This window comes from Heliangelus exortis, chromosome 17 (assembly GCF_036169615.1).
Source record: "Heliangelus exortis chromosome 17, bHelExo1.hap1, whole genome shotgun sequence".
NCBI classification, from domain to species: domain Eukaryota; kingdom Metazoa; phylum Chordata; class Aves; order Apodiformes; family Trochilidae; genus Heliangelus; species Heliangelus exortis.
Window position 1 is genome coordinate 11,801,185 of NC_092438.1, and position 24,503 is coordinate 11,825,687.

General features: G+C 57.4%; 4 protein-coding genes across 10 annotated transcripts; all 4 read left to right on the forward strand.

Annotated features, from left to right (window-relative positions):
- Positions 1-5,519: 5,519 nt before the first annotated feature.
- On the forward strand, positions 5,520-23,052 carry LOC139803897 (maestro heat-like repeat-containing protein family member 7). Of its 7 annotated transcripts, none has more exons than XR_011729202.1 (24): positions 5,520-5,667; positions 5,956-6,047; positions 6,211-6,333; positions 6,712-6,788; positions 7,044-7,164; positions 7,403-7,489; positions 7,968-8,072; positions 8,318-8,501; positions 8,756-8,865; positions 9,139-9,288; positions 9,485-9,624; positions 9,743-9,890; positions 10,042-10,220; positions 10,309-10,446; positions 10,634-10,754; positions 10,994-11,131; positions 11,429-11,605; positions 11,773-11,931; positions 12,347-12,448; positions 12,731-12,833; positions 13,058-13,111; positions 13,355-13,720; positions 13,815-13,931; positions 14,511-14,717. XR_011729202.1 is itself a non-coding variant. In XM_071760543.1 (22 exons), exons 1-22 carry the CDS (start codon positions 5,547-5,549, stop codon positions 13,561-13,563), a joined length of 2,838 nt encoding a protein of 945 aa, XP_071616644.1. In that variant the 5' UTR covers positions 5,520-5,546; the 3' UTR covers positions 13,564-13,808. The 7 variants fall into 7 exon arrangements, 1 of the variants encoding a protein (XP_071616644.1); XR_011729205.1 differs by having other exon boundaries at positions 13,355-13,708; XR_011729203.1 differs by lacking the exon at positions 14,511-14,717 and adding an exon at positions 14,385-14,473.
- On the forward strand, positions 14,792-16,205 carry LOC139803898 (U3 small nucleolar RNA-interacting protein 2-like). Its single transcript, XM_071760544.1, has 5 exons — positions 14,792-15,130; positions 15,310-15,388; positions 15,492-15,592; positions 15,690-15,823; positions 15,999-16,205. The coding sequence occupies exons 2-5, from the start codon at positions 15,320-15,322 to the stop codon at positions 16,082-16,084; spliced, it is 390 nt and encodes a 129-aa protein (XP_071616645.1). The 5' UTR covers positions 14,792-15,130; positions 15,310-15,319; the 3' UTR covers positions 16,085-16,205.
- Positions 19,317-20,609, forward strand: LOC139804243 (maestro heat-like repeat-containing protein family member 7). Its single transcript, XM_071761254.1, has 5 exons — positions 19,317-19,486; positions 19,683-19,822; positions 19,941-20,088; positions 20,240-20,418; positions 20,507-20,609. The coding sequence occupies exons 2-5, from the start codon at positions 19,704-19,706 to the stop codon at positions 20,607-20,609; spliced, it is 549 nt and encodes a 182-aa protein (XP_071617355.1). The 5' UTR covers positions 19,317-19,486; positions 19,683-19,703.
- On the forward strand, positions 20,636-21,960 carry LOC139804244 (uncharacterized). The gene is made up of 4 exons (XM_071761255.1): positions 20,636-20,753; positions 20,993-21,130; positions 21,428-21,604; positions 21,772-21,960. Exons 1-4 carry the CDS (start codon positions 20,637-20,639, stop codon positions 21,958-21,960), a joined length of 621 nt encoding a protein of 206 aa, XP_071617356.1. The 5' UTR covers position 20,636.
- Positions 23,053-24,503: the final 1,451 nt, after the last annotated feature.

The following is a 24,503-nucleotide window of genomic DNA, read 5'->3' on the forward strand; positions in this document are numbered from 1 at the left end:
AATTTGAAATATTACAAAATAGCATACAACAAGAAGGATGAATGCTGTAACAAGGCAAACACATTAGCATAAATTACTTTTATGATCCTGTCATGAGACATACAATATTTTTTAATGTATGCTCTTTCCAGTGTTCCTCCATTCTGTTCTTTGGGGTGAATTGTTTTGCATTGTCAAAGCAAATACTTAGGTTAAAACAGAATATGCTTTGGATGTGTTTTAAATTGACAATTTTATTCCCACTTGGGTAAATAATTGCCAGCATTAGAAAATGCCTAGATAAACATTTACTGTTAGTCATTAAAACCAAAATTACAGTTTGGGTAGATGATGGTAACAGATTTATACAATTTTTTTCTCCGCACATTTGGAAATTTTTATTTCCTCAGATATCATAAAAAGAAGCCTTTAGGAATTGATCCAAATGTTGAATTTTAATTCTTGGTTGGCATCTCTCTAAGGTAACTATTCTTTATTTGCCCTGAAAGGCAAATTATTATTTATGTGTCTGCTCCTTAGAGTACAAGATGTGTTAATTATTCTATTCTAAACTTGCTATATTTCAACTGCGATTTATTTTATTCTTGCATATTTTTTGTTTAACTTGTATGTGGTTTATTTGGTTTAAAAGAAAAACAAGCACCTTGCATGCTGGTACAAATGCTTACAACTGTTTGCAGATACATTTTTTCCTGTGACAATGAGAGGAGAGATCAACACAGAGGACATACTGAAACATCAGTTCAACAACAAAAAAAACCCCAAACAACTTAGACACGGAATGAAAGACAGGACTGAGTTGTATACAGAATAGTTACGAATGCACGACACAGAGGATTATGTAAAAAGAAAATAACAAATGGAAGTAACAATAACTAATTAGAAATCTTTCCATGATTTCCATAATGCTTGTAAGATTGTGAATCATAAAGTTTAGGCTTAGATCAGTCCTACTATTGTTCTACAGTCTATTGCCTTATCTTCTCTCACCCCTTACAATTCTTGAAAATCTTTTCTTATACATTGAGAGGAAATAATTATTTGAAATTGATTTGGAAACTGAATGTGTGTATTGTGTATGTGCTGGCACTGAAGGAAGATCATTCTCCTTTGTGGATGGGGAGTGGCTGGGTAAGCACCCTGATGCAATACTGGAAAGTTCTACTCACCATGACACAGACTGTCAGCATTACAGAGACAATTATTAGCTGTACTTTCGGAGTATCTTTCATCCCAAATTGTTACTGTGCTAATTAATGTCTAAGTTCATTAATAAAGCCACAAACAAATGCACAGAGAAGTAGATAAGTGCTGGTATACAGACTGTATCTACAGGGAAACATGTCTGCAAAAAAGTGGAACACCTCATAGTGATTGACTGATGTATTTTCTTACTCGTGGATGACACATCCTGATGACACCAGTTCTGTTCAGTGGTCTTCAGGAAACAATATGCTACAGTATGTTAAGTCAAGAGTAAACATCTGTCCTTAACAATAGCGTAAAAACTGTTTCAGGGATGACAGCTTGTCACAGCCACTTGAAACTAGGGGTTGAACTGAAGTGCAAGAGCCAGTTTTGCATAAAGCAAAGGTGTATCACAGAGTGTCAGAGGGCAGAATGAAGTTTCCAGCATCCTGCACTCCTCTATCTGTAGATTTTTATATTAAAATCAGAAGAAAAAAACCCCCACCCTGAACAACTGAAGACAGATTTCTCTTACCAGAGAGAAACAGGGTTTTCAGATACTTTTTAATCTTAAAATAGCTAAAAGAATTGTCTTTTCAAATGGTACTTAAAGCTTGATACTATCCTACTTTGAGTTGGTGGTAAAAGTCAGGTAATTAATGATGTAATATTAGGCATGTAGTAGATGATGGTAAGAAATCATAATGCACAGCACTAACCACCCAAAAATCATTCCTGGACTCTAGTTCCATCTGTGGTGTTACCTGCCTTTGTAGCCTGTCACTCACTGGGCCTCTCTACCTTTACACTCTTAAGTCAGGATATTAGTACTTAATCAAGCTGTTTGGATGGTAGCTGACACTTAAAGACTCACCCCCGTGACAAAGTTGCCTGAAATTCACAGGTTTTCTCCTTCATGATCTTTGAATTCTTTAGTTACATGTCTCTATCAAGCTAACAGAGCACACAGGTTTCTATTAGGAAAGTGACACTACTGCTGTGGAGGAAATTCAGACTGCTGAATTTGGGGACACACTGTGACATAAAAGTAACATTTGAAAAAAAATATAATGCACAAGTAATGGTTCACAATTTCTGATACACCAGGCAGACATTTTTGGCATTGCTAGTTTCCTGGGTATTGAAAAAAACCCTGCACTAGGATGTGATATGTGCACTGTTCAAATACAGTACTCAGTCTGCTCTGGAGGAACCAAAGCCAGCAATAAAAAAGGAGCCACAACTTTTAAATGTCAGCATTTGCTGCATCAGAGGTAACAGATTAAAGGAGCATTAAAAAAAGATAGTATATAAACATCAGTATGAAGCATTGTAAAATAAATGCATAACATTCATGTGACATTAGCATAAATGATGTATACAACAGAAACAAGTCCTGTATTTTCATTAGGTAGCTTCTGATAAATATCTCCTCTGTTAAGAATTTCAGTTATAAAAACCACATAAGGCTTTGCATTCACTTATGTCTACCCACAGGTTTAGCAAGCAGTAACAGACAGTGCTTAATACAGTGAGAACTGTTGTTGAAGCCAGTGGGACTGTATACAGTAATGCCTGTATAGAGTTTTAAGTTTTCTGGAATAGAGATGTCATTATATATTTAAAACAAGGACCCAAGCCTTCTCTGTGTCACTTCTGTTTATTGCTGTGACTCCCTCAGAAGTGTGTGAATAAGCCTTCTTGTAACTGCAAGCACCACATCATACCCTGAGCTGAGGTGTTGCTGAAGATACGTAAGCTGCAGGTTCTCCTCAACTTCTACCTGTCTTGATATCAAGCATTACACAGAAATTAGCTTGAAAATGTTAAGAAAAAGGGTAAGATTTAACCACTACATAAGCCCATTCAGCATTATGAGCTTTACTGGCTTTACTGTCCAATCATTTTTCACATGAATGAAGACCAAAGGCTACAAGCTTTGACCTGACCACTTGATTTGCTTAGAAAGATTGAGTGTTTCTTTTGCTCCTCCGGACCCGGGCAGCATCCGCCTGCTGCGGGGACATCAGCTGCCTGTCACCTGCCTGGGCATGTCTACAGAAGACAGGTTTGCCTTTTCCACCTCTAAGGGTGGCTCCCTCACCCAATGTAAGTGTTCCCCTGTACAACCAAACAAAAAAACAACATAAAGGAAATCACTTTGTTTACAAATAAAAAAAAAACAAACAAAAAACCAATCAACCAAACAAGCAAGCAAACAAAAAAAAAAAACAAAAAAAAAAAAAAAAAAAAAAAAACCAATACAAAACAAAGAGAAAAAAAAAACCAACAAAAAGGAAAACAATCTACTAAAAAACTTGGTTGGGCTCAAGAACCAGGGTCCCATTACTTGCCTTGAGCTGGGGATGGGGGGCAGCAGGTGTTTGTCCCCACTCCTGCCCTTTCCCCCAGGCAGGGTTGAGAAGATCTGGGCATGGGGAGGAAGAAAGGGATGGGAATAGGGGGACGGGAGAAAAGGAGGGAGGGAGGCTGGGAGAGAGGGATGTAGGGAGGGAGGTCGGTCGGGAGGGAGGGAGGGAGGAAGGGAGGGAGGGAGAAATGGAGAGAGGGAAGGAGGAGGGAGAGGAGGAGGGGCGGAGGGAGGTCGGGAGGAAGGGATATAGCGAGGGAGGGAGGGAGCAAAAAAATTGACAGGGAGGGAGGAAAAAGGGTGAGAGGGAGGGCGGGGGAGGAGGAAGAAAGGGCAGGGTGAGGGAGAAGGGTGGGAGGGAGAGGGCAATATTTATCTGTTAAAATCCCATCTGAAGTTCAGAAGTTTTGTAGCTGTTAAATAAAAATGAAAGTTCTTTGTTTCTACTCAAATGTAGCGTTTTTAAAAGTTAGAAGGTCTTCATGGAACTAGATGAGGAAAAACTGTCAAAGAGCAGGTGTGGGTCGTTAAATGTGTGGGAAGGAGGGGCTGGAATAACTGGTAAGAAAGATGGTTGTAAGTCGGTGAAAGGGGATGAGGAGCAGTGCAGGGCAGGGCTGCAGCAGTGCAGGGCTGCCCAGGAGCGCTGCCAGAGGGTGCCACCCGATGATTCCTGCTGAAGAGCCCCATCCCCAGAGCTCTAGGGGTTGAGGGGCGGGCACGGCCCCGCGGGAGCAGCAGGAGGCAGCCAGGGGGGTGCAGGACAAGGGAAGGGCAAAGGCAGGGACAGGGCGAGGGACTTCCCTTCCCGACCCCACCCTCATGTGCTGCTTTCTCATGAGCCCTCCCCGCTCCCCTCCCGGCTGACAGCCGCTGCGGTGCAGGGCCCGGCAGCTTGAAACCAAGAACTGGGTCTCAACAGCCAATATTATACTGTTCAACAGGCATCCTTCTGATTACGGCGCAGGGGTAACACTGGGGATTCGCCACCATAGTTGCTCCCGCCAGAAACCAACTGTATTTCCAGAATTAATATATATTCGTGAAATGAACCAAAGAGATATTTTACCTGGTCGCGCTCTTTCTCAAAACGGTCCTGCAGTGCTCCAAACTTTGACCTCACGGTCTTTGCTGCCACCTAATGTCCTTTTGAGATATCACCATCACCTTTCCAAAGTAATCATCTCCCACTCCCTAACCCAGCCAGGAAAGAGTCAGAGTCCTGGCTACCGGGCTCCTGGCCTCATGTCCTGTCCCGCTGCCTCTCGCCCGTTGTCCCCACACCCCCAGCCCTCTGCCCACAGCGCCGTCCCCCCGCCCCGGGGCCGGGTCCCCGCTCCCGCCGTACGGCCCGGACTGACCCAGTGGGGCCGCGGCGGGGGACAGACCCCCCCACCCCACCCCCGCCCCATGGTTCCGCCCGCGGTCCGGTACAGCCGGGCTGCGCGTTCCGGTAACGATCCCACTCGCAGTCCGTTGCTCGCTGCTCAGCGCACGGAAGGCGTTTTACTGTCCTCCTCAGAGAGAATTTGCGATCCAGGGGATCCCGCGGCTTGTCCCGGGATTCCAGCGTCGGAGAGAAGAGCCGGGGTGTGCCTCACCCCTTCCACCCCTTTGCCGGCTCTTCATCCCTCATCCATCCCTTTTCCCACCCTCCCTCCTTCACTCCCTCCCTCCCTCCTCCCTCCCTTCCTTCCTTCCCTCCCTCCCTCTCTCCTCTCTCCTTCCTCCTCTCTTCTCCCTCCCTCCCTCTCTCCTCTCTCCTTCCTCCTCTCTTCTCCCTCCCTCCCTCCCTCCCTCCTCCCTCCCTTCCTTCCCTCCCTCCTTCCCTCTCTCCTCTCTCCTTCCTCCTCTCTTCTCCCTCCCTCCCTCCCTCCCTCCCTCCCTCTCCTCCCTCCCTCCCTCCTTCCTTCCCTCCCTCCTCTCTTCTTTCTCCCTCCCTCTCTCCTCTCTTCTCCCTCCCTTCTTCCTCCTTCCCCCCCGCAGCATGGAGCACAGGAGACCCCCCAGCCAGCCCAGGCGGGCTTGGGAGGAGAGCAGACCTGCCCCGTCTCGCAGCTCCGGGCCAAGGCCCTACGAGACGTGCGAGGTCCAACCACTGCGGGCGGGTGAGTGTGTGGGCACCAGGGGCAGGGGCTGCCCACCCCAGGACGCCGCGGCCTGGGACCCAACCCCGTCACAGCATCCCCGGTCAGGGACACTCCCTGCCACCGCTGCCAGCGTATCCCTCGCTCCGGCGTCCCGGGGTCCCCTCCCTCCCTGTGCTGCCCTCCCGCATCACGCCCTCAGCCCTGGGGCGCACAAGGCTCAGCACTGGCCCAGCCTTGAGCCGCGGCTGCTGACACCCCTGGGAACTGGGCAGAGGGCTCAGGTTGTGCCCCCTGCTTGTCCCTCAGTCCTGCCTGCTCGCTGCCGCTCCCCTTCGGCTGTGTCTGGAGAGGAAGAGACCCTGCACACTATTCGAGCCTTCCTCAGGAGCAGACCACAGGTACCCATGGACACTCCTGACAGCCCACACGTGCCTGGCTCTCGTGGCCATTCCTTCTGCCCCCATCCCATGCTCAAAGGGGCTGGGAGCTGCGCTGCGGCTCCCCCCCCTTCCCGCCTCCCCTCTTGACACTCTGTCCATCTGTCCCCTCTCTGGCTGGCAGCAAGAGGCCCAGAAGATGCAGTTTCTGGCCACCGTCTGCACCGTCTGCACCACCAGCAACCCACACGCCGCTGTGTGGATCTTGCTCCACTACCACCAGGAGGAGTTTGTGGAGATCATCAAGGTGAGGGGATGGCCAGCCAGGCTGAGGGGGGTCAGAGGCAGCAGCACAGCCCTCAGGGCAGGAGAGGGCTCAGCCGGGCAGGGGGATGCCCAAGGACACCACTCCAGGTCTCTGCCCTTGAAGATGCTCCAAAGACACCTGCGTGGCCTGACTGGAGCTGGGACTTCTTGGACCCAACACCACTTGTAGGTGGTGTCCCTCAGCCAGCCTGTGGCTCTGGGATGGGCACAGCCCTTCCCACCACAGAGGGACCTCTGGGTGCTGACTGGGGAGGGGGTGCCAGGGTGAAGGCACCCAGTTTCTGCCAGCCCCACCATCTCCTGCTGAGCAAAGCAGACTGCCCCATCCTGACCTGTCCCACCCCGTTTTGCTCCTCAGGAGCTGCTGGAGGAGAAGCCCATTAGTCCGGACACCACAGTGAAGCAGCAGGCCATGCTGGCCATCACCTCCATGAGGTACCCATCCCAGCCCCCACTTTGGCCTCCCTGCTTCCCAGTGACCCCAGCAGCACAGGGCCCAGGAGGGCCCTGATCCAAGAGGGAGGCAGACAGCGAGGCAGGGGGTCCCAGTGGGTCTTTCCTCCAGAGATGACTGCCAATGTTCATGGCCATTGAGACGTCCCCCATGGCATGGGGATCAGCCCAGATCTCCAAGCCTGGGGTCTGCCTCCTCCTTCCCCGCCTCCAAAGAGCATCTCTCTGTCCCTGCAGCAAAGTGGGGCTGCTCCTGCGGGGGAAGGTGAGCAGCCTCCTGCAGGCCTGCTTCTCCAGCGTCTTCTGTGTGCCTGCGCTGGTGAACACCGAGGGCCCCGAGGCTTTCCTCTACTCCAAGGTATGCCATGGGCATGTCCAGCTTTGAGCACAACCTCTTCCTTTTCCCTCTCTGGGAGAGGAGAAAGCTCAATAGCGAGTACCTGTCATTCCTTGAAGTGCTGGCCCAGCCTTCAGTCGTGACAGGGGTGAAGCACAGGGAGCTCCTCAGGCCTGAGCTCCCTTCCTGGGCACAGTCACAGCTGCCCCCCCATCTCCATGCTTCAAGGGCTGTCCCCAAGCCTCTGATCCTCTTGCAGACCCTGGCCACAATGGACAACATGCTGCAGGAGCTGGTCCACAGTGCCGGTGACTTCTCCCTCCTGGTTCTCCAGAACATCTTGCAGGTCTGTCCTCAGCACAGAGTGCCCACAGGGAGCGAGTTCTGGCTTGACCACTGCCCCCCCTGCCCAGCTCCTGGTGCAAGGAGGGGGACAGAGAACGTCCCTCCTTCCCTGCCAGGCTCCTGCCTCCTGACAGCTGCCAGAGACCCTTCTCATCCTGCTCCAGTGCCCCCCACCACGGCAGCCATGCCCGCTGCCTGACCCCCTCCCAGATGGACTCTGCCTGTCTGGCAAGGGGAGCCGAGCCCCGGGACTTTCCCCCTCTGACTTCACCACCACCCAGAACCCAGAGCCCCCACCACAGGTCCCCAGGGAGGTGGACACCCCTTGGGAAAGCCCTGGGGGGATGTTCTTGGGGGCAGCGAGTGGCAGGCAGCAGAGGCAGCAGAGGCAGCAGCAATGGGATGCAGTGACCTGCCTGGCTGCAGCAGGAAAGACACGTGCCCCATTCCAGGCACATCAGCAGCTTTTCTCCCTCCAGCTCCTGCTGCCCTTCACCACTTCCCATCCAGAAGAGGTGCAGGAGAGGGCAATGGCACGGATTGCCCAGTTGGCTGCCTTCATCACCACCTCCCCCCTGCTGCAGGTACCCAGCTCCCGGCCTGGGCAGCCCCAGTGCCCCTGAGCCCCAGCACCTCCCAGGGAAGCCGGGCACCCAGGCACCAGGGCGCTGGGAGCAGGGGGTTTTGTCCTGCCTTGTCCCTGCTCTCTCCCAGCCTGCCCTGGGCACAGGCAGGAACCGTCTCCAGCAGCCCTGCCCTGCCCTGCCCTGGGCTGCTGCTCTGGTGGCAGCTGGGCTCACCCTGTGCCCGCTCTGCCTCTTCCCCCCAGCTCTGCTCCTGCTTTGCCAGAGCTGTAATCTTCAGGCACGAGTGCTCCCCTGCACACCGCTTTGACATGCTGGGGGAGCTGGTGGGGCACCTCACCTTCTGCAGCACCTGCCACAACACGGTGACCAGCCGCAATGCTGCAGAAGCTCTCTACCACCTGCACACCCTCATCCTGCAGCAGAGAGGTAAGAGCAGCCATGTGGGGCTGCTCCCCCCAGATGTACCCAGCCAGGGACCGCTCTCCTTGGCCACAGAAAACCTGATCCAAGCTGCCTGCTTGCAGTCTGAAAGGCCACGTCCCCTCACCCCTGCTTGCCAGAGCCCTGGCACCCTTCCTGGGGATCAGCTCCCTGGACCCCTCGGGCTGCCCGGTTTCTTTGCCAGCGACTTTTCTGCCCGGTGCTCTCCCTCTCAGCATCCCGGTTTTCCTCCTCCCCAGGAAGGTCTTCCCGGCTGCCTGACCCAGGGCTGCTGCAGCTCCAGCTTCGTGGGGAAGCCTTGCAGTCCTGGCAGCCTCTGCAAGTCGAAGAGGTCTGTCAAATGTTCTCGGTAAGAAATGCCTTGGACTCCTCCTGGTCACGGGGTTCAGCGTGAGCGAGGGGACACCCAATGGATGCGTGGGGATGATGGGGACTCGCACTGCTCCGGAGCAGGGCCCAGGCAAAGGCTCCCAGCCAGCTCCGCTTCCCTATGGGACCCTGACCCCCACTGTCTGTCTCCTCCCCAGCAGAGTCTGGCTCTGTGTCCCACTCTCAATTTCACAGCTGAGATGCAGTGGGTGATGCTCAAGGTGACAAATCTCCCCTCTCCTTCGTCCCACAGATGTTCGTGAAGTACCTCCAGCCCTCCCATCGAGTAGACATCACCCTCATGGCCATGAAGAACATGAAAGAGCCAGGGCAGTACAGCAGCCAGCTGTCTACCTACCTCGTAGACACCCTCGTGAGCGAACCTGTCTTCCAGACGCGGCAGGTGAGTAGCCCGTGGGTGGCAGAACTGATGCTCCAGCCCACTGGAGGACCTCTCCTGCCCTGGCTCCATGCCTGGCCAGCACTGGGGTCACCTCAAGCCAGCATACTGCAATGGGAATGGAAGCAGCTCCCCGTGGGAGCCGAGGAAATGCTTGCGCTCTCCCTGCTGACATTCCCACTCCCACCGGTGTCTCCAGGTGCAGAGAATTGTGTGGGCCATGTATGGAAACTGGCTCTCCGCCCCTGGGAGCCTGGAAGGGGCCTTGCTGAAGCTGACAGATAAATACCTCAGCAAGGTGGTGGCCAGCCTGCTGCAGTGCTCCCCAACGTGCACCAGGTGCGGGGCCCACCACTCTCCCATGGGGACTCCTCTCCCGCGCAGAGGCCCTCCTGAGGGACTTCAGCCTGGCCATCCTCTTGGATGTCCCCGCTGACAGAGCCCTGGCTCCCCACAGTGTCGCCATGATGATGTGGAGGGTGATGCTCAACAAGGCCCAGACCGCAGAGAGGGTGCTGGAGGAGCTGCTCAGCAGGATGATGAGCCAGTCACTGCGCAAGACCTCCACCTCCATCAGGGAGGACCCGCGCATCCTCTCCCTGGCTGTGAGTTGCTGGCTCTGAGAGGAGACCCTGCTGACCTCTGGGGCTGCTCTCGCCTGTTCCAGGCTCCCGCTCCCCTTCCCAACCCACACCAAGCTCGGAGCAAGCTTTTTGACAGGGGACATCTACCTCAATGTCTGTGTGTCTTCTCCAGGCAACCAGGACCATAAGCGAGATCCTCCTGCAGGAAGCTGCTCTGCAGGAGGTAAAGGCGATTTTCCCCCAGCTTTTTCTGGCTCTGCTTTTCCAAACATCATTCACTGCAGAGCTGACGCTGCAGGAGGTGAACACCTTCTGGAGGGAGCACGCGCAGGATCACCTCACTCCCATCAGGTGCTTCATCCCTGTCCTCTCATCCCTGCCGGCCATCCAGAGCCAAGCCAGGGGTCCTGGTGGGAGCTGAGCACTTCTCCTTGTGCAGGTCTGCGGTGCAGTCCATGAAACTGCTGCTCTGCAGGATGGGCTGTGAGTGGCTGGTGCTGGACATCGAGGAGCAGGGGGGCTGGGACATCCTGCTCAGTGCTCAGACCCACCTCACGGGGGTGCGAATCATCGCCAGGTGAGAGAAAGCCACTTCTCCCCAGTCCACAGGGACTGGGCACCCCTTGCTCTCTTGGGGCTGATGGCAGGGGTGTCCACGGTGCTTGGAGAAAGTGCTGCAGACTGGTGATGTCTAGGCTGAGACAAAGCCCAAAGAGATGTGCCCGCCCGGCTCAGGCCTGATTGTGCCTCCTTCCCCCTGGCAGGGAGATGACCAAATCTGCAGCAACCAAATCTGTGTGCAGCACCATCTTCTGCTGTCTGGCAGAGCTCCTCGCTGTGGAGGATCCCACCTGGGGGATGGTGGCCACCTTCTTCTTCGTTGAGGTGAGCCTGATGGCACCATTCCCTCTGCCCCTTGGCTCTCCTGTGCCCAGTGCTCTGGGGGGAGCTGGGCTGGCGGGTGGGCTCCACTTGGTGCTGTGGAGGAACAGGCGAGCAGCCTGTCTGGGGTGGGACACGGGGGCTCTCCACAGTCCCTGCCGCCTCTGGCCGGGCTTGGTCTCACCCCAGCAGCCTTGCCCTGAGCTGGTGGCTGGAGCCAGCTCCCACTGCCTGTGTTTCAGATGCTGGGCTGCCCCTACCTAGTTGAAGAGGTGGAGAACATCATGGATGTCTTCCCCACACATCTGCAGAGCCAGTGCCCCGGGATGCCCAGCCTGCTGCTCCGGGGCATCCTCAAGATCACCAAAAGGCCCGACTTGGTGAGCAAGGGACAGCCAGGGGGCAAACGCCGCGGCAGGGGCTGCTGGCGGCTCGGGCAGCTTCCCAGGCAGTGCTGGTGGCACCCCAGCCTGAGCAGGGGGTCTGCTGGCAATGGGGGCAGCCGAGGGGCAGCCGAGGGGCTGCCAGTGCTGTCTGTCCTCCCCCTGTGCCTTCTCTGCTGGGGCCTTTCCCTCAGAACCCCCTCAGGACAGTCTTTGTGGAGAAGGTTTCCACCCCTGCCATCGCTCGCTGCTTCACAAAAAACTGAAGTGTCACCTCTGGTGCGTCTCACACAGGGCAGAAGAACCCTTGTGCTGCTGCCACACGTTATGGAGCAGCTGCAGGGCGCTGACAGTGACGCCAGCGAGGCGGCCCTGCCCCTGCTGGCAGCCATGCTCCCGATGCTGGACAGGAAGACGTCCATCCTCACCACCCTGCACCTGGCTGACAAGCTCTGGACCTTCTTTGACAATGTGAGGCTGGGGGAGAGACTCCTGCCCCTGGGATTCCCTTTTCATGCCCCAGATCACTCCCTTTTGGAGCAGGAGTGGCTGTGGCTGCCCTGGGGACCTTCCTCTCCACATCAGCCTCTTGCTCACCATGGCCTTGGGGCTGAGCTCCTCCTGCCCTCCTCCCCCAGGAGTCACACACTGTGCGGGAGCTCTCCATCTGCCTCCTCCAAGATGGGATGAGCCTGCTGGCGGGTACAAAAGAGAGTAAGACCATGAGGAAGAAGGTGTGGGACAGCCTGCTGCCGTTGGTCTTCCACCTGCACGACCAGAACAAGAGTGTGGTCATGGTGAGATTCCCCACAAGAATGGTCCTTTAGGCAGGGCAATGCTGACACCAGACCCTTCAAATGTGTGTCCCTGCCTGCCGAGTGCCCTAGGACCACGTCAATTCCCCCTCCCTACCCACTGCTGCCTTACTCCTCCTGCTGCCCAGATGGATGGGCAGGTGGGTTCCTTCCCACCCTGCTCACGGCTCTGCAGCAGCCTGGGATCGCCAAGACAAAACCACTGAAGTCAGCAAACAACTTCCAAACAGAGAAGGTGGCCACCCTTATCTCCCCCAGGGTGCTGAACCTGCTGACAGTCCCCAGCTTCCATGTCCTCCCTGCATGGGCCAGGACAGACTCTGAGACCTGCCAGGAGGGGAGACACAGGATTCTGTGCCTCCCCAGCAGTGTTGGTGACATCTCTGCTACTCCCCAGGCCTCCCAGGAAGCCCTCTGCAGCGCTGGCCAGTTCCTGCAATGGGAGCAGCTGGAGCAGCTGGCCACAACTGGGAAGGGGCAGATGATCCTGGAGTGCCTGGTAAGCACAACCCCGACACCCCCAGGACGCCCCCCACGGACTCATTGTCCCGTGCACCCACAGCAGCTTCTGCTCCAGGCTGTCCTCATCTCCAGAGGGGACCCTGCCACCCAGGTGGCACCCTGAAATCCCCATGGAGCCCTCTGCTTCCTCCAAACCCTGATTCCAGGTGGTGGGCATCTGGGAATGCCCTGCTGGGAGGAAGAAGGGTGGTCCTGGCTGGGGGATGGCCTGACTGGGGGGCAGCTCTGCACCAAACCTGCACCCTTCTCCTCTCTGCAGCTGGACAGGAAGAAGAACAGGGCCCAGGACTACCTGCTGCAGAGCCAGCGCTACCTGCAGAGCCCGCAGGAGCTCCTGCGGTGTGAGGCTGTCAGGTTCATTGGTGAGCCACCAGCCCCTGCTCCTTCCTTCTCCTGGGGTCCCCGTGTCCTAACAAAGGACCTGTGGGGCACCCCTTCAGCCCATTCCCCAGCTGTGGGGCTGGCAGGATGCTCACCCATCCCCTCTGCCATACTGCCCCCGGGGGTCAGCCCTCCCCAAGGGGTTGGGCTGGGTGGCGGGGTCCCCGATGGGCAGCAGGGTCCCTGACACGCTGTGTCCCCCCAGGGCTCATCGGGCGGCACATGGAGGAGCAGCAGAAGAGGGAGCACATCAGAAGGGGTGAGTGAGGGAAGCTGGGAGGAGAAAGGACCCTGGCACGGAGCTCCCCCCCAGCCCAGGCAAGGGGGGCTCTGCTCCCAGTCCGGCTGTGGGGAGAGGGTGTCCCTGGGAGGGGGCTGTTCCTGATCAGCAGCCTCCAGCCGAGCCACCCACCCCCTGGGTCCCTCCTGGGCCTGGGAATCACGAGGTGCCTGCAAGGGACACAGGGCTGTCACCTCACCTCTGCTGCTTTTTTCCCCACAGTTCTTCATGGCGCAACGACTGACCCGGAATTCCTGGTCTCCTCCCAGGCGGCTCAGACACTGCACATCCTCGAAGCCGTCTGGACCAAGTCGAGGTCTCAGGTGCAAAGGCTGAGGTTCTCGCTGCAGAGGGCATGGAGGAGGTTCTGGCACTCCGATCCCAGCGAGGACTCTGCTCAGGCAGAGACCGAGCAGCAGCAGCAGCAGTAGCAGCAGCAGCAGCAGAAGCAGCAGCAGCCCTACGATGCTCTGCAGCCTGAGGTGTCTTCTCCAAGCCCGAGAGAAGACAGCCCAGCCCCAGAGGAGACAGCATCCCCGGAACAGCAGCAGGAGAGAGGCCAAGCGGGAGCTGAAGGTCAAGACGAAGGTGCAGGAGAGGCCAAGACCTTTTCTGCCTCCCATCTGCCCATCTCAGAAGTTCCAAAGCTCCAGCAGCCTCATCCCCTCCTTGTCGCCAGCAGTAAGGGCAGCTCTGGGCACGTATGGCAGCACGGGCACGAACAGCAACCGCTGCGGACGCCGGCATTTCCTCAGAGCAGAGCGGCCATGTGAGCAGAGCGACGGAGAAAGCCAAGCAGGTGCGGCTCCCGCGGCCCGCCCAGGCCGCTGGTCCCGGGGCGTGAGCCCGTCCCCTCGGCTTCCCGCTGCCCGCCCTCCCGGGAAGCCGCCCCGGGGGCCTGGGGCCGCGGAGGGAAGGCGGCACTGCCCGAGGGACCGCGCGTCCCGACAAGAAGGGGCGAGGGTCGGGGCGAGGGTCCCGGACGGCCGCAGCCCAGAAAGGGAGAGTCCCGAAAAGGGGCTGCCCGAGGGGCGTCGGTCCGGCGAGGGTCGCCGAGCCCGTTCCGTAGATCCGCGCGGTGCGTCCCGCGGGTCCCGGGCGCCGAGGGGAGGCGGCGAGCAGCGGCCGGCCGGACCCCGAGACAGTGTCCAGCGGCTGCGAGCCGGGGAGGTGAGGGAGGAAGCGGGGCGGGGCGGGGGCCGGGCCGGTGGGGGGCCGGTACCGGTAGCGGTGCTGAGGAGTGTTCCCGCAGCTCGTAGCTGGGGCGGTGACAGCGGGAGGTGGCGGAGGAGGAGACACCGCGAGAGAAGAAGCTGCGCCTGGGCGAGCAGCGCCTGGAGTGACCCCCTCACATCTTGCTCTCTCTCTGCCGCTGCAGCCTTCGGACCCGGGCAGCATCCGCCTGCTGCGGGGGACATCAGCTGTCTGTCACATGCCTGGGCATGTCTCCAGAAGACAGGTTCGCCTTTTCCACCTCTAAGGGTGGCTCCCTCACCCAATGTAAGTGTTCCCCTGTACCCCCGTGCTAAACCCTGCGCGGAGCCCGTAGCAGCAGCAGCAGCAGCAGCAGCAGCAGCAGCAGCAGCAGCAGCAGCAGCAGCAGCAGCAGCAGCAGCAGCAGCAGCAGCAGCAGCAGCAGCAGCAGCAGCAGCAGCAGCAGCAGCAGCAGCAGCAGCAGCAGCAGCAGCAGCAGCAGCAACAGGACCGTGAGTGCCCTGGAGGTGGCTTGGTCCCCAGCCCCTTCGGGGAGGTGGCTGTGCAGGTTTTGGGCTCTGGGGAAGGCTCTTGGCCCTTTCCGGAGAGGTGGGGGTCTGTCGGTGATGTTTTTTCCGCAGGGGAGGTGGAGAGCAGGAAGAGGCTGTGCGTGGTGCCCGGGGGTAAGAAGGGCACCGAAGAACAGCTGCACATAGGGCAGGCATCCCACGTCTTCCGCATGGCCATCTCGTCAGATGTCAAGTGCCTGGGACCGTAGAGGGGGCTGGCGCATGGGGCGGAGAGGTGAGGGGGGAATGCATCTCCTGCCGGGGGTACATTGCTGGGTTAAAGCAGCCCCTGCCTCCACAAGAGTCAGGAAGGGGTCCCTGGGGCCTCTCACAGCATGTGGGGACAAAGTGGAGGCTGGGGTGGGACCTGGGTCCCCAGGGGACAGGTCTCAGGTATCCCCTGCATTCTGCCAGAATCAAGCTGATGATGATCCGGGCTGCAGCCACGTGCACGCACCTGCACATCTTCCCCGGGCACCGCGGTGCTGTTTGGGTGAGTGGAGGCATCGGCTGTGATGGCTGCAGAGCCAGGCAGCGCTGTCCTCCCTGGTGCCCCTCACCACTGCCCCCGTGTCTGTCCATCTGTCTGTCTGCAGGGCCTGTCCTTCCAGAAGGGCACACACCAGCTCTACAGTGCCTCCCTTGAGCGCTGCGCCGAGGTCTGGAAGGTGGCAGAGAACGCACACGTGGAGACCCTGTAAGAGCTGGGGGTCCCACTGACCCTCCCTCACCCTCAGGAGGCCCTGTGGCCGAGGGCCATGCCAACTGCAGCTCTTTGCCACCTGACCCTCCAGACTGGGACACCAGGATGTCATGACGGGGCTGGACAGCCTGAGCCGGGAGTGCTGTGTGACGTCGCGGGACGGGATGGCAGTGTGCGGCTCTGGAAGATCCCTGAGGAGTCACAGCTCGTGTTTGATGGGCACCAGTAGGTCTGGGGGAGAGGAGTGGTGAGCAGGAGGGTCTGGCTGGGGCAGTGTGTGAGGGTTCTGAGCATCAGCGGGAGCCTGGTGGCACTCTGGGGACACTGCTGCACCTCCCAGCCCTGAAGAGGATCCCAAAGCACATTCAGTGCTGATGGGAGTTGTCCCTTCTCTTTGCAGGGTCTCCATCGATTGCATCCAGCTCATCAACAAGGAGCACATGGTGTTTGGCACCGACGAAATGTCCAAACCCAAAATCCAAATAACTTTTTTTACATAAATTAAACAAAACAAAGAAACCAATCGATGAAACAAGCAAGCAAAAAAACAAGAAACAAACCAACCAACAAACCAACCAAAAGAACAACATAAAGGAAATCACTTTATTTACATAAATTTAAAAACCAAACAAAAAACCAATCAACCAAACAAACAAGCAACCAAACAAGAAAGCAAACAAAAAAAATGAAAAACAGAGGAAAAAAACCAATACAAAACAAAGAGGAAAAAAAAGCCAACAAAAAGGAAAACGATCAACTCAAAAACTTGGTTGGGCTCAAGAACCAGGGTCCCATTACTTGCCCTGAGCTGGGGATGGGGGGCAGCAGGTGTTTGTCCCCACTCCTGCCCTTTCCCCCAGGCAGGGTTGAGAAGATCTGGGCATGGGGAGGAAGAAAGGGATGGGAATAGTGGGATGGGAGAAAAGCAGGGAGGGAGGTCGGGAGGGAGGGAGGAAGAGAGAGAGGGATGTACGGAGAAAGGGAGGGTGGGAAGGAAGGAGGTTGGGACAGAGGAAAGGAGGGAGGAAGGGAGGGAGGGAGGGAGGGAGGGAGGGATGCTGGGAGGAAGGGATCTAGTGAGGGAGGGAGGGAGCAGAAAAATTGACAGGGAGGGAGGAAAAAGGGTGAGAGGGAGGGCGGGGGAGGAGGAAGAAAGGGCAGGGTGAGGGAGAAGGGTGGGAGAGGGCAATATGTATCTGTTAAAATCCCATCTGAAGTTCAGAAGTTTTGTAGCTGTTAAATAAAAATGAAAGTTCTTTGTTTCTACTCAAATGTAGCGTTTTTAAAAGTTAGAAGGTCTTCATGGAACTAGATGAGGAAAAACTGTCAAAGGGCAGGTGTGGGTCGTTAAATGTGTGGGAAGGAGGGGCTGGAATAACTGGTAAGAAAGATGGTTTTAAGTCGGTGAAAGGGGATGAGGAGCAGTGCAGGGCAGGGCTGCAGCAGTGCAGGGCTGCCCAGGAGCGCTGCCAGAGGGTGCCACCCGATGATTCCTGCTGAAGAGCCCCATCCCCAGAGCTCTAGGGGTTGAGGGGCGGGCACGGCCCCGCGGGAGCAGCAGGAGGCAGCCAGGGGGGTGCAGGACAAGGGGAGGGCAAAGGCAGGGACAGGGCGAGGGACTTCCCTTCCCGACTTCACCCTCATGTGCTGCTTTCTGAGCCACAAGCCACCCTCCCATCCTGCACTGCATGCTCCTCTTCAGGCTCCATGACCCACTGGAGAGTCTTTGGCCATTAATTAACCATAGAATTTTTTATTAGACAGTAATCCCCTATCAGTAGTGAATACTTTTCTGCATAAGAGGGTTTAATGGTAAACCTGTCTGTGCCTCAGAGCTTACGCTCTGCTTTTTGTTCTCTCCCCAGGGGATACTGATAGGCAGAGAGGGATGGAAGGTGAGGAAGGATGAAAGGGAGAAAAGGAGTGAGGAGAGGAAGGAGAAACGGAGGGAGGGGGCAATATTTATCTTTTAAAATTTCTTCTGAAGTTGGGAAGGTGTGGCATTTCTTCAATAACAATGAACGTTCTTTGTTTCTAAAAGAGTTGGAAGGTCTACGATGGAGCTAGATGAGGAAAAACTGGGGAAAATGATGAAAGAAAAAAGTAATGGTGACACTGGGGGCAGGGAGAAGCGCTCAGTGAAACTGTGCAAAGGGCATGGGAAAAGGGGGGGGGGGGCTCTGCTGACCCAGGGAGGGGGGCATGGGGCAGGGGTTGTCCCAGGAGAGATGTGCAAGGCCTGGCAGAAGGAAAGCAGGGTGGGTGACAGGGAGAGGGTGGCAGGGGGATGAGAAGGGTGAGGAAGTCGAGTGCCAGCACAGGGCTCAGTGTGGAGGGAGCAGGAGGGGCAGCGTGGGGCAGGGCAAGCAAAGTGTGACTCAGGGGCTTGGCAAGAGGGACTTGGGTTGTGGAGCATGGCTTGGGGCGAGGGAGAGGGGCCCAGCCCACCGGCTGCTGCAGGGCATGGGGAAGGTGCCCCACAGCTCATGTCAAGGGCCGTGGCCTGTTCCAAACCACTACACTACCCCCCAGACAACCCATCAGCCATACACCCACCCACCACCCCTCAATGAGCCCTCCCCGCTCCCCTCCCGGCCGACAGCGGCTGCGGCACAGGGCCCGGCAGCTTGAAACCAAGAACTGGGACTCAACAGCCAATATTATGCTGTTCAGCAGGCATTCTTTGGATTACAGCTCTGCTCCTCATCTGGAGGAGAAGCCCATTAGTCCAGACACCACAGTGAAGCAGCAGGCTATGCTGGCCATCACCTCCATGAAGTACCCATCCCAGCCCCCACTTTGGCCTCCCTGCTTCCCAGTGACCCCAGCAGCACAGGGCCCAGGAGGGGGCATCCCCAGTTCCCTGATCCAAGAGGGAGGCAGACAGCGAGGCAGGGGGTCCCAGTGGGTCTTTTCTCCAGAGATGACTGCCAATGTTCATGGCCATTGAGACGTCCCCCATGGCATGGGGATCAGCCCAGATCTCCAAGCCTGGGGTCTGCCTCCTCCTTCCCCGCCTCCAAAGAGCATCTCTCTGTCCCTGCAGCAAAGTGGGGCTGCTCCTGCGGGGGAAGGTGAGCAGCCTCCTGCAGGCCTGCTTCTCCAGTGTCTTCTGTGTGCCTGCGCTGGTGAACACCAAGGGCCCCAAGGCTTTCCTTTACTCCAACGTATGCCATGGGCATGTCCAGCTTTGAGCACAACCTCTTCCTTTTCCCTCTCTGGGAGAGGAGAAAGCTCAATAGCGAGTACCTGTCATTCCTTGAAGTGCTGGCCCAGCCTTCAGTCGTGACAGGGGTGAAGCACAGGGAGCTCCTCAGGCCTGAGCTCCCTTCCTGGGCACAGTCACAGCTGCCCCCCCATCTCCATGCTTCAAGGGCTGTCCCCAAGCCTCTGATCCTCTTGCAGACCCTGGCCACAATGGACAACATGCTGCAGGAGCTGGTCCACAGTGCCGGTGACTTCTCCCTCCTGGTTCTGCAGAACATCTCACAGGTCTGTCCTCAGCACAGAGGGCCCACAGAGAGCAAGGACAAGCTTTGAGAACAAGCTCTACGCTTAAGATGGTAACTGACCCCGGAGACTCACTCGCGGTCCGTTGTTCGCAGTTCAGCACACAGAAGGTTTCAGTGTCCTACTCAGACAGAACTTGCGATGTGGGGGATCCCTCAGATTGTCCCAGGTCTCCACCGATAAAAGAGCCAGCTGTTCCTCAAATCTCCCCTCTCCTTCGTCCCACAGATGTTCGTGAAGTACCTCCAGCCCTCCCATCGAGTAGACATCACCCTCATGGCCATGAAGAACATGAAAGAGCCAGGGCAGTACAGCAGCCAGCTGTCTACCTACCTGGTAGACACCCTTGTGAGCGAACCTGTCTTCTAGACGCGGCAGGTGAGTAGCCCGTGGGTGGCAGAGCTGATGCTCCAGCCCACTGGAGGACCTCTCCTCCCCTGGCTCCATGCCTGGCCAGCACTGGGGTCACCTCAAGCCAGCGTACTGCAATGGGAATGGAAGCAGCTCCCCGTGGGAGCCGAGGAAATGCTTGTGCTCTCCCTGCTGACATTCCCACTCCCACCGGTGTCTCCAGGTGCAGAGAATTGTGTGGGCCATGTATGGAAACTGGCTCTCCGCCCCTGGGAGCCTGGAAGGGGCCTTGCTGAAGCTGACGGACAAATACCTCAGCAAGGTGGTGGCCAGCCTGCTGCAGTGCTCCCCAACGTGCACCAGGTGCGGGGCCCACCACTCTCCCATGGGGACTCCTCTCCCGCGCAGAGGCCCTCCTGAGGGACTTCAGCCTGGCCATCCTCTTGGATGTCCCCGCTGACAGAGCCCTGGCTCCCCACAGTGTCGCCATGATGATGTGGAGGGTGATGCTCAACAAGGCCCAGACCGCAGAGAGGGTGCTGGAGGAGCTGCTCAGCAGGATGATGAGCCAGTCACTGCGCAAGACCTCCACCTCCATCAGGGAGGACCCGCGCATCCTCTCCCTGGCTGTGAGTTGCTGGCTCTGAGAGGAGACCCTGCTGACCTCTGGGGCTGCTCTCGCCTGTTCCAGGCTCCCGCTCCCCTTCCCAACCCACACCAAGCTCGGAGCAAGCTTTTTGACGGGGGACATCTACCTCAATGTCTGTGTGTCTTCTCCAGGCAACCAGGACCATAAGCGAGATCCTCCTGCAGGAAGCTGCTCTGCAGGAGGTAAAGGCGATTTTCCCCCAGCTTTTTCTGGCTCTGCTTTTCCAAACATCATTCACTGCAGAGCTGACGCTGCAGGAGGTGAACACCTTCTGGAGGGAGCACGCGCAGGATCACCTCACTCCCATCAGGTGCTTCATCCCTGTCCTCTCATCCCTGCCGGCCATCCGGAGCCAAGCCAGGGGTCCTGGTGGGAGCTGAGCACTTCTCCTTGTGCAGGTCTGCGGTGCAGTCCACGAAACTGCTGCTCTGCAGAATGGGCTGTGAGTGGCTGGTGCTGAAGCAAAGCCCAAAGAGATGTGCCCACCCGGCTCAGGCCTGATGGTGCCTCCTTCCCCCTGGCAGGGAGATGACCAAATCTGCAGCAACCAAATCTGTGTGCAGCACCATCTTCTGCTGTTTGGCAGAGCTCCTCGCTGTGGAGGATCCCACCTGGGGGATGGTGGCCACCTTCTTCTTCGTTGAGGTGAGCCTGATGGCACCATTCCCTCTGCCCCTTGGCTCTCCTGTGCCCAGTGCTCTGGGGGGAGCTGGGCTGGCGGGTGGGCTCCACTTGGTGCTGTGGAGGAACAGGCGAGCAGCCTGTCTGGGGTGGGACACGGGGGCTCTCCACAGTCCCTGCCGCCTCTGGCCGGGCTTGGTCTCACCCCGGCAGCCTTGCCCTGAACTGGTGGCTGGAGCCAGCTCCCACTGCCTGTGTTTCAGATGCTGGGCTGCCCCTACCTAGTTGAAGAGGTGGAGAACATCATGGATGTCTTCCCCACACATCTGCAGAGCCAGTGCCCAGGGATGCCCAGCCTGCTGCTCCGGGGCATCCTCAAGATCACCAAAAGGCCCGACTTGGTGAGCAAGGGACAGCCAGGGGGAAAACGCCGCGGCAGGGGCTGCTGGCGGCTCGGGCAGCTTCCCAGGCAGTGCTGGTGGCACCCCAGCCTGAGCAGGGGGTCTGCTGGCAATGGGGGCAGCCGAGGGGCAGCCGAGGGGCTGCCAGTGCTGTCTGTCCTCCCCCTGTGCCCTCTCTGCCAGGGCCTTTCCCTCAGAACCCCCTCAGGACAGTCTTTGTGGAGAAGGTTTCCACCCCTGCCATCGCTCGCTGCTTCACAAAAAACTGAAGTGTCACCCCTGGTGCGTCTCACACAGGGCAGAAGAACCCTTGTGCTGCTGCCACACGTCATGGAGCAGCTGCAGGGCGCTGACAGTGACGCCAGCGAGGCGGCCCTGCCCCTGCTGGCAGCCATGCTCCCGATGCTGGACAGGAAGACGTCCATCCTCACCACCCTGCACCTGGCTGACAAGCTCTGGACCTTCTTTGACAATGTGAGGCTGGGGGAGAGACTCCTGCCCCTGGGATTCCCTTTTCATGCCCCAGATCACTCCCTTTTGGAGCAGGAGTGGCTGTGGCTGCCCTGGGGACCTTCCTCTCCACATCAGCCTCTTGCTCACCATGGCCTTGGGGCTGAGCTCCTCCTGCCCTCCTCCCCCAGGAGTCACACACTGTGCGGGAGCTCTCCATCTGCCTCCTCCAAGATGGGATGAGCCTGCTGGCAGGTACAAAAGAGAGTAAGACCATGAGGAAGAAGGTGTGGGACAGCCTGCTGCCGTTGGTCTTCCATCTGCATGACCAGAACAAGAGTGTGGTCATGGTGAGATTCCCCACAAGAATGGTCCTTTAGGCAGGGCAATGCTGACACCAGACCCTTCAAATGTGTGTCCCTGCCTGCCGAGTGCCCCAGGACCACGTCAATTCCCCCTCCCTACCTACTGCTGCCTTTCTCCTCCTACTGCCCAGATGGATGGGCAGGTGGGTCCCTTCCCACCCTGTTCCCTTTCACAGCCCCTGGCAAGGGTCCTTGCAGACCCAGAAACTGGGACATGGCTCTGCAAAGCTCTGTTTGGAGGGCAGACACAGGGAGCAGATGGCCAAGCCTGAGCAGGGTCTGGTGATCTGGGAATGCCTGGTAAGCATAGCCATTACACCCCTGGGATCCCCCCCTTCTCTGGACCCCGTGTACCCTCCCGCAGCAGCGTCTGATCCAGGCTGTCCTTGTCCCCAGGGTCCACCCACCCCACAGTGCAGAGGGCTGTGGTGGGCAGAGGTGGTATGCGTGTGGTTTGGGGGGTGGGGGGAGAAGGGGAAGGGAATGGTGCGGCGTGACGGGATCGATACGATAACCACCAACCTGGGTCTCTCGTAACTGCCTCGTCCCCTCCTTGTCGCCAGCAGGAAGGGCAGCTCTGGGCACGTATGGCAGCACGGGCACGAACAGCAACCGCTGCGGACGCCGGCATTTCCTCAGAGCAGAGCGGCCATGTGAGCAGAGCGACGGAGAAAGCCAAGCAGGTGCGGCTCCCGCGGCCCGCCCAGGCCGCTGGTCCCGGGGCGTGAGCCCGTCCCCTCGGCTTCCCGCTGCCCGCCCTCCCGGGAAGCCGCCCCGGGGGCCTGGGGCCGCGGAGGGAAGGCGGCACTGCCCGAGGGACCGCGCGTCCCGACAAGAAGGGGCGAGGGTCCCGGACGGCCGCAGCCCAGAAAGGGAGAGTCCCGAAAAGGGGCTGCCCGAGGGGGGTCGGTCCGGCGAGGGTCCCTGAGCCGGTCCCGTAGATCCACCCAGTGCATCCCTTTTGATTTCACTTGCTCCTGCCAGGCCCTCAGGCTTTGATGCTGCTTCTCAGCTTGTTCTCCAGGCTGGCAGCACCGCCTCTGTCCGCGTGGCTCTGGAGAACGAGCTGGCGCAGTTGTTCATGGTCCAGCAGCACTTCCACTGCCCAAGAAATTGTCCGCCCGTCACCCACACAGCCTTATGAACCTGCTGGGGCGGGGCTGGCTGGTGGGGATTGGGTGGGGAGGACGGGTGGAAGCAGGGGATTGGCTGGGGCGGACAGGTGGCAGCAGGGGATTGGCTGGGCAGCTGCGAGGGACCTTCGGATTGGCTGGCTGAGGGGGGGCAGGGGGCTAGAACAATCTGATTGTGATCAAGGTTATCTGAAGCACTTGTTCTCCCATCTATTCTGTGAAGTTCTCCCGTTTCCACAGTTCCCAGGATTATTCATTCCTCCTGCATGAGGTTCACCCTTTGCAAGTTCCTTCCCCACTTGAATTCTGTTGAGGGGCGGGCACGGCCCCACAGGAGCAGCAGGAGGCAGCCAGGGGGGTGCAGGACAAGGGAAGGGCAAAGGGCAAGGGACTTCCCTTCCCGACCCCCACCCTCATGTGCTGCTTTCTGAGCCACAAGCCACCCTCCCATCCTGCACTACATGCTCCTCTTCAGGCTCCATGACCTACTGGAAAGTCTTTGGCCATTAATTAACCATAGAATTTTTTATTAGACAGTAATCCCCTATCAGTAGTGAAAACTTTTCTGCATAAGAGGGTTTAATGGTAAACCTGTCTGTGCCTCAGAGCTTACGCTCTGCTTTTTGAATACCTGTTCTCTCCCTGGGGATACTGATAGGCAGGGAGGGAGGGAGGGTGAGAAAGGATGAAAGGGTGGAAGGGAGAAAAGGAGTGAGGAGAGGAAGGAGAAAGGAAGGGAAGGAGAGAGGGAGGGGGCAATATTTATCTTTTAAGATTTCTTCTGAAGTTGGGAAGTTGTGGCATTTCTTCAATAACAATGAACGTTCTTTGTTTCTAAAAGAGTTGGAAGGTCTACTATGGAGCTAGATGAGGAAAAACTGGGGAAAATGATGAAAGAAAAAAGTAACAGTGACACTGGGGGCAGGGGGAAGCGCTCAGTGAAACTGTGCAAAGGGCATGGGAAAAGGGGGGGGCTCCGCTGACCCAGGGAGGGGGGCATGGGGCAGGGGTTGTCCCAGCAGAGATGTGCAAGGCCCGGCAGAAGGAAAGCAGGGTGGGTGACAGGGAGAGGGTGGCAGGGGGATGAGAAGGGTGAGGAAGTCGAGTGCCAGCACAGGGCTCAGTGTGGAGGGAGCAGGAGGGGCAGCGTGGGTCAGGGCAAGCAAAGTGTGACTCAGGGGCTTGGCAAGAGGAAGCATGTGGAGCATGGCTTGGGGCAAGGTTAAGATGTGGGAGGACAATGTGTGTGACTGAAAGCAAACGTTGACTTTTTCCACCAGAGTAGAGTCCTGGCCTGGCACTCAGACACCAGCAGCTGTCTTCTGATACTGATGTAAGGCTTCCCCTCATTTTCTATCTCTGGGCCAAGAGCTTCCCCCTCAGCTTTCCTGGGATCCCTCTGGGCTCCCTTTGCCAAGGATCCTC

Excerpts from the sequence above, each read along its gene's own strand:
- LOC139804244 (XM_071761255.1), top strand. The coding sequence starts at position 20,637 with ATGACCAAATCTGCAGCAACCAAATCTGTGTGCAGCACCATCTTCTGC. Across the intron at positions 20,754-20,992 it reads CCACCTTCTTCTTCGTTGAG|ATGCTGGGCTGCCCCTACCT; the intron begins GTGAGCCTGATG and ends CCTGTGTTTCAG. Across the intron at positions 21,131-21,427 it reads TCACCAAAAGGCCCGACTTG|GGCAGAAGAACCCTTGTGCT; the intron begins GTGAGCAAGGGA and ends CGTCTCACACAG.
- LOC139804243 (XM_071761254.1), top strand. The coding sequence starts at position 19,704 with ATGTATGGAAACTGGCTCTCCGCCCCTGGGAGCCTGGAAGGGGCCTTG. Across the intron at positions 19,823-19,940 it reads TGCTCCCCAACGTGCACCAG|TGTCGCCATGATGATGTGGA; the intron begins GTGCGGGGCCCA and ends GGCTCCCCACAG. Across the intron at positions 20,089-20,239 it reads CGCGCATCCTCTCCCTGGCT|GCAACCAGGACCATAAGCGA; the intron begins GTGAGTTGCTGG and ends TGTCTTCTCCAG.
- LOC139803898 (XM_071760544.1), top strand. The coding sequence starts at position 15,320 with ATGATGATCCGGGCTGCAGCCACGTGCACGCACCTGCACATCTTCCCC. Across the intron at positions 15,593-15,689 it reads AACGCACACGTGGAGACCCT|ACTGGGACACCAGGATGTCA; the intron begins GTAAGAGCTGGG and ends CTGACCCTCCAG. Across the intron at positions 15,824-15,998 it reads CTCGTGTTTGATGGGCACCA|GGTCTCCATCGATTGCATCC; the intron begins GTAGGTCTGGGG and ends TTCTCTTTGCAG.
- LOC139803897 (XM_071760543.1), top strand. The coding sequence starts at position 5,547 with ATGGAGCACAGGAGACCCCCCAGCCAGCCCAGGCGGGCTTGGGAGGAG. Across the intron at positions 6,789-7,043 it reads CTGGCCATCACCTCCATGAG|CAAAGTGGGGCTGCTCCTGC; the intron begins GTACCCATCCCA and ends CTGTCCCTGCAG. Across the intron at positions 10,755-10,993 it reads CCACCTTCTTCTTCGTTGAG|ATGCTGGGCTGCCCCTACCT; the intron begins GTGAGCCTGATG and ends CCTGTGTTTCAG.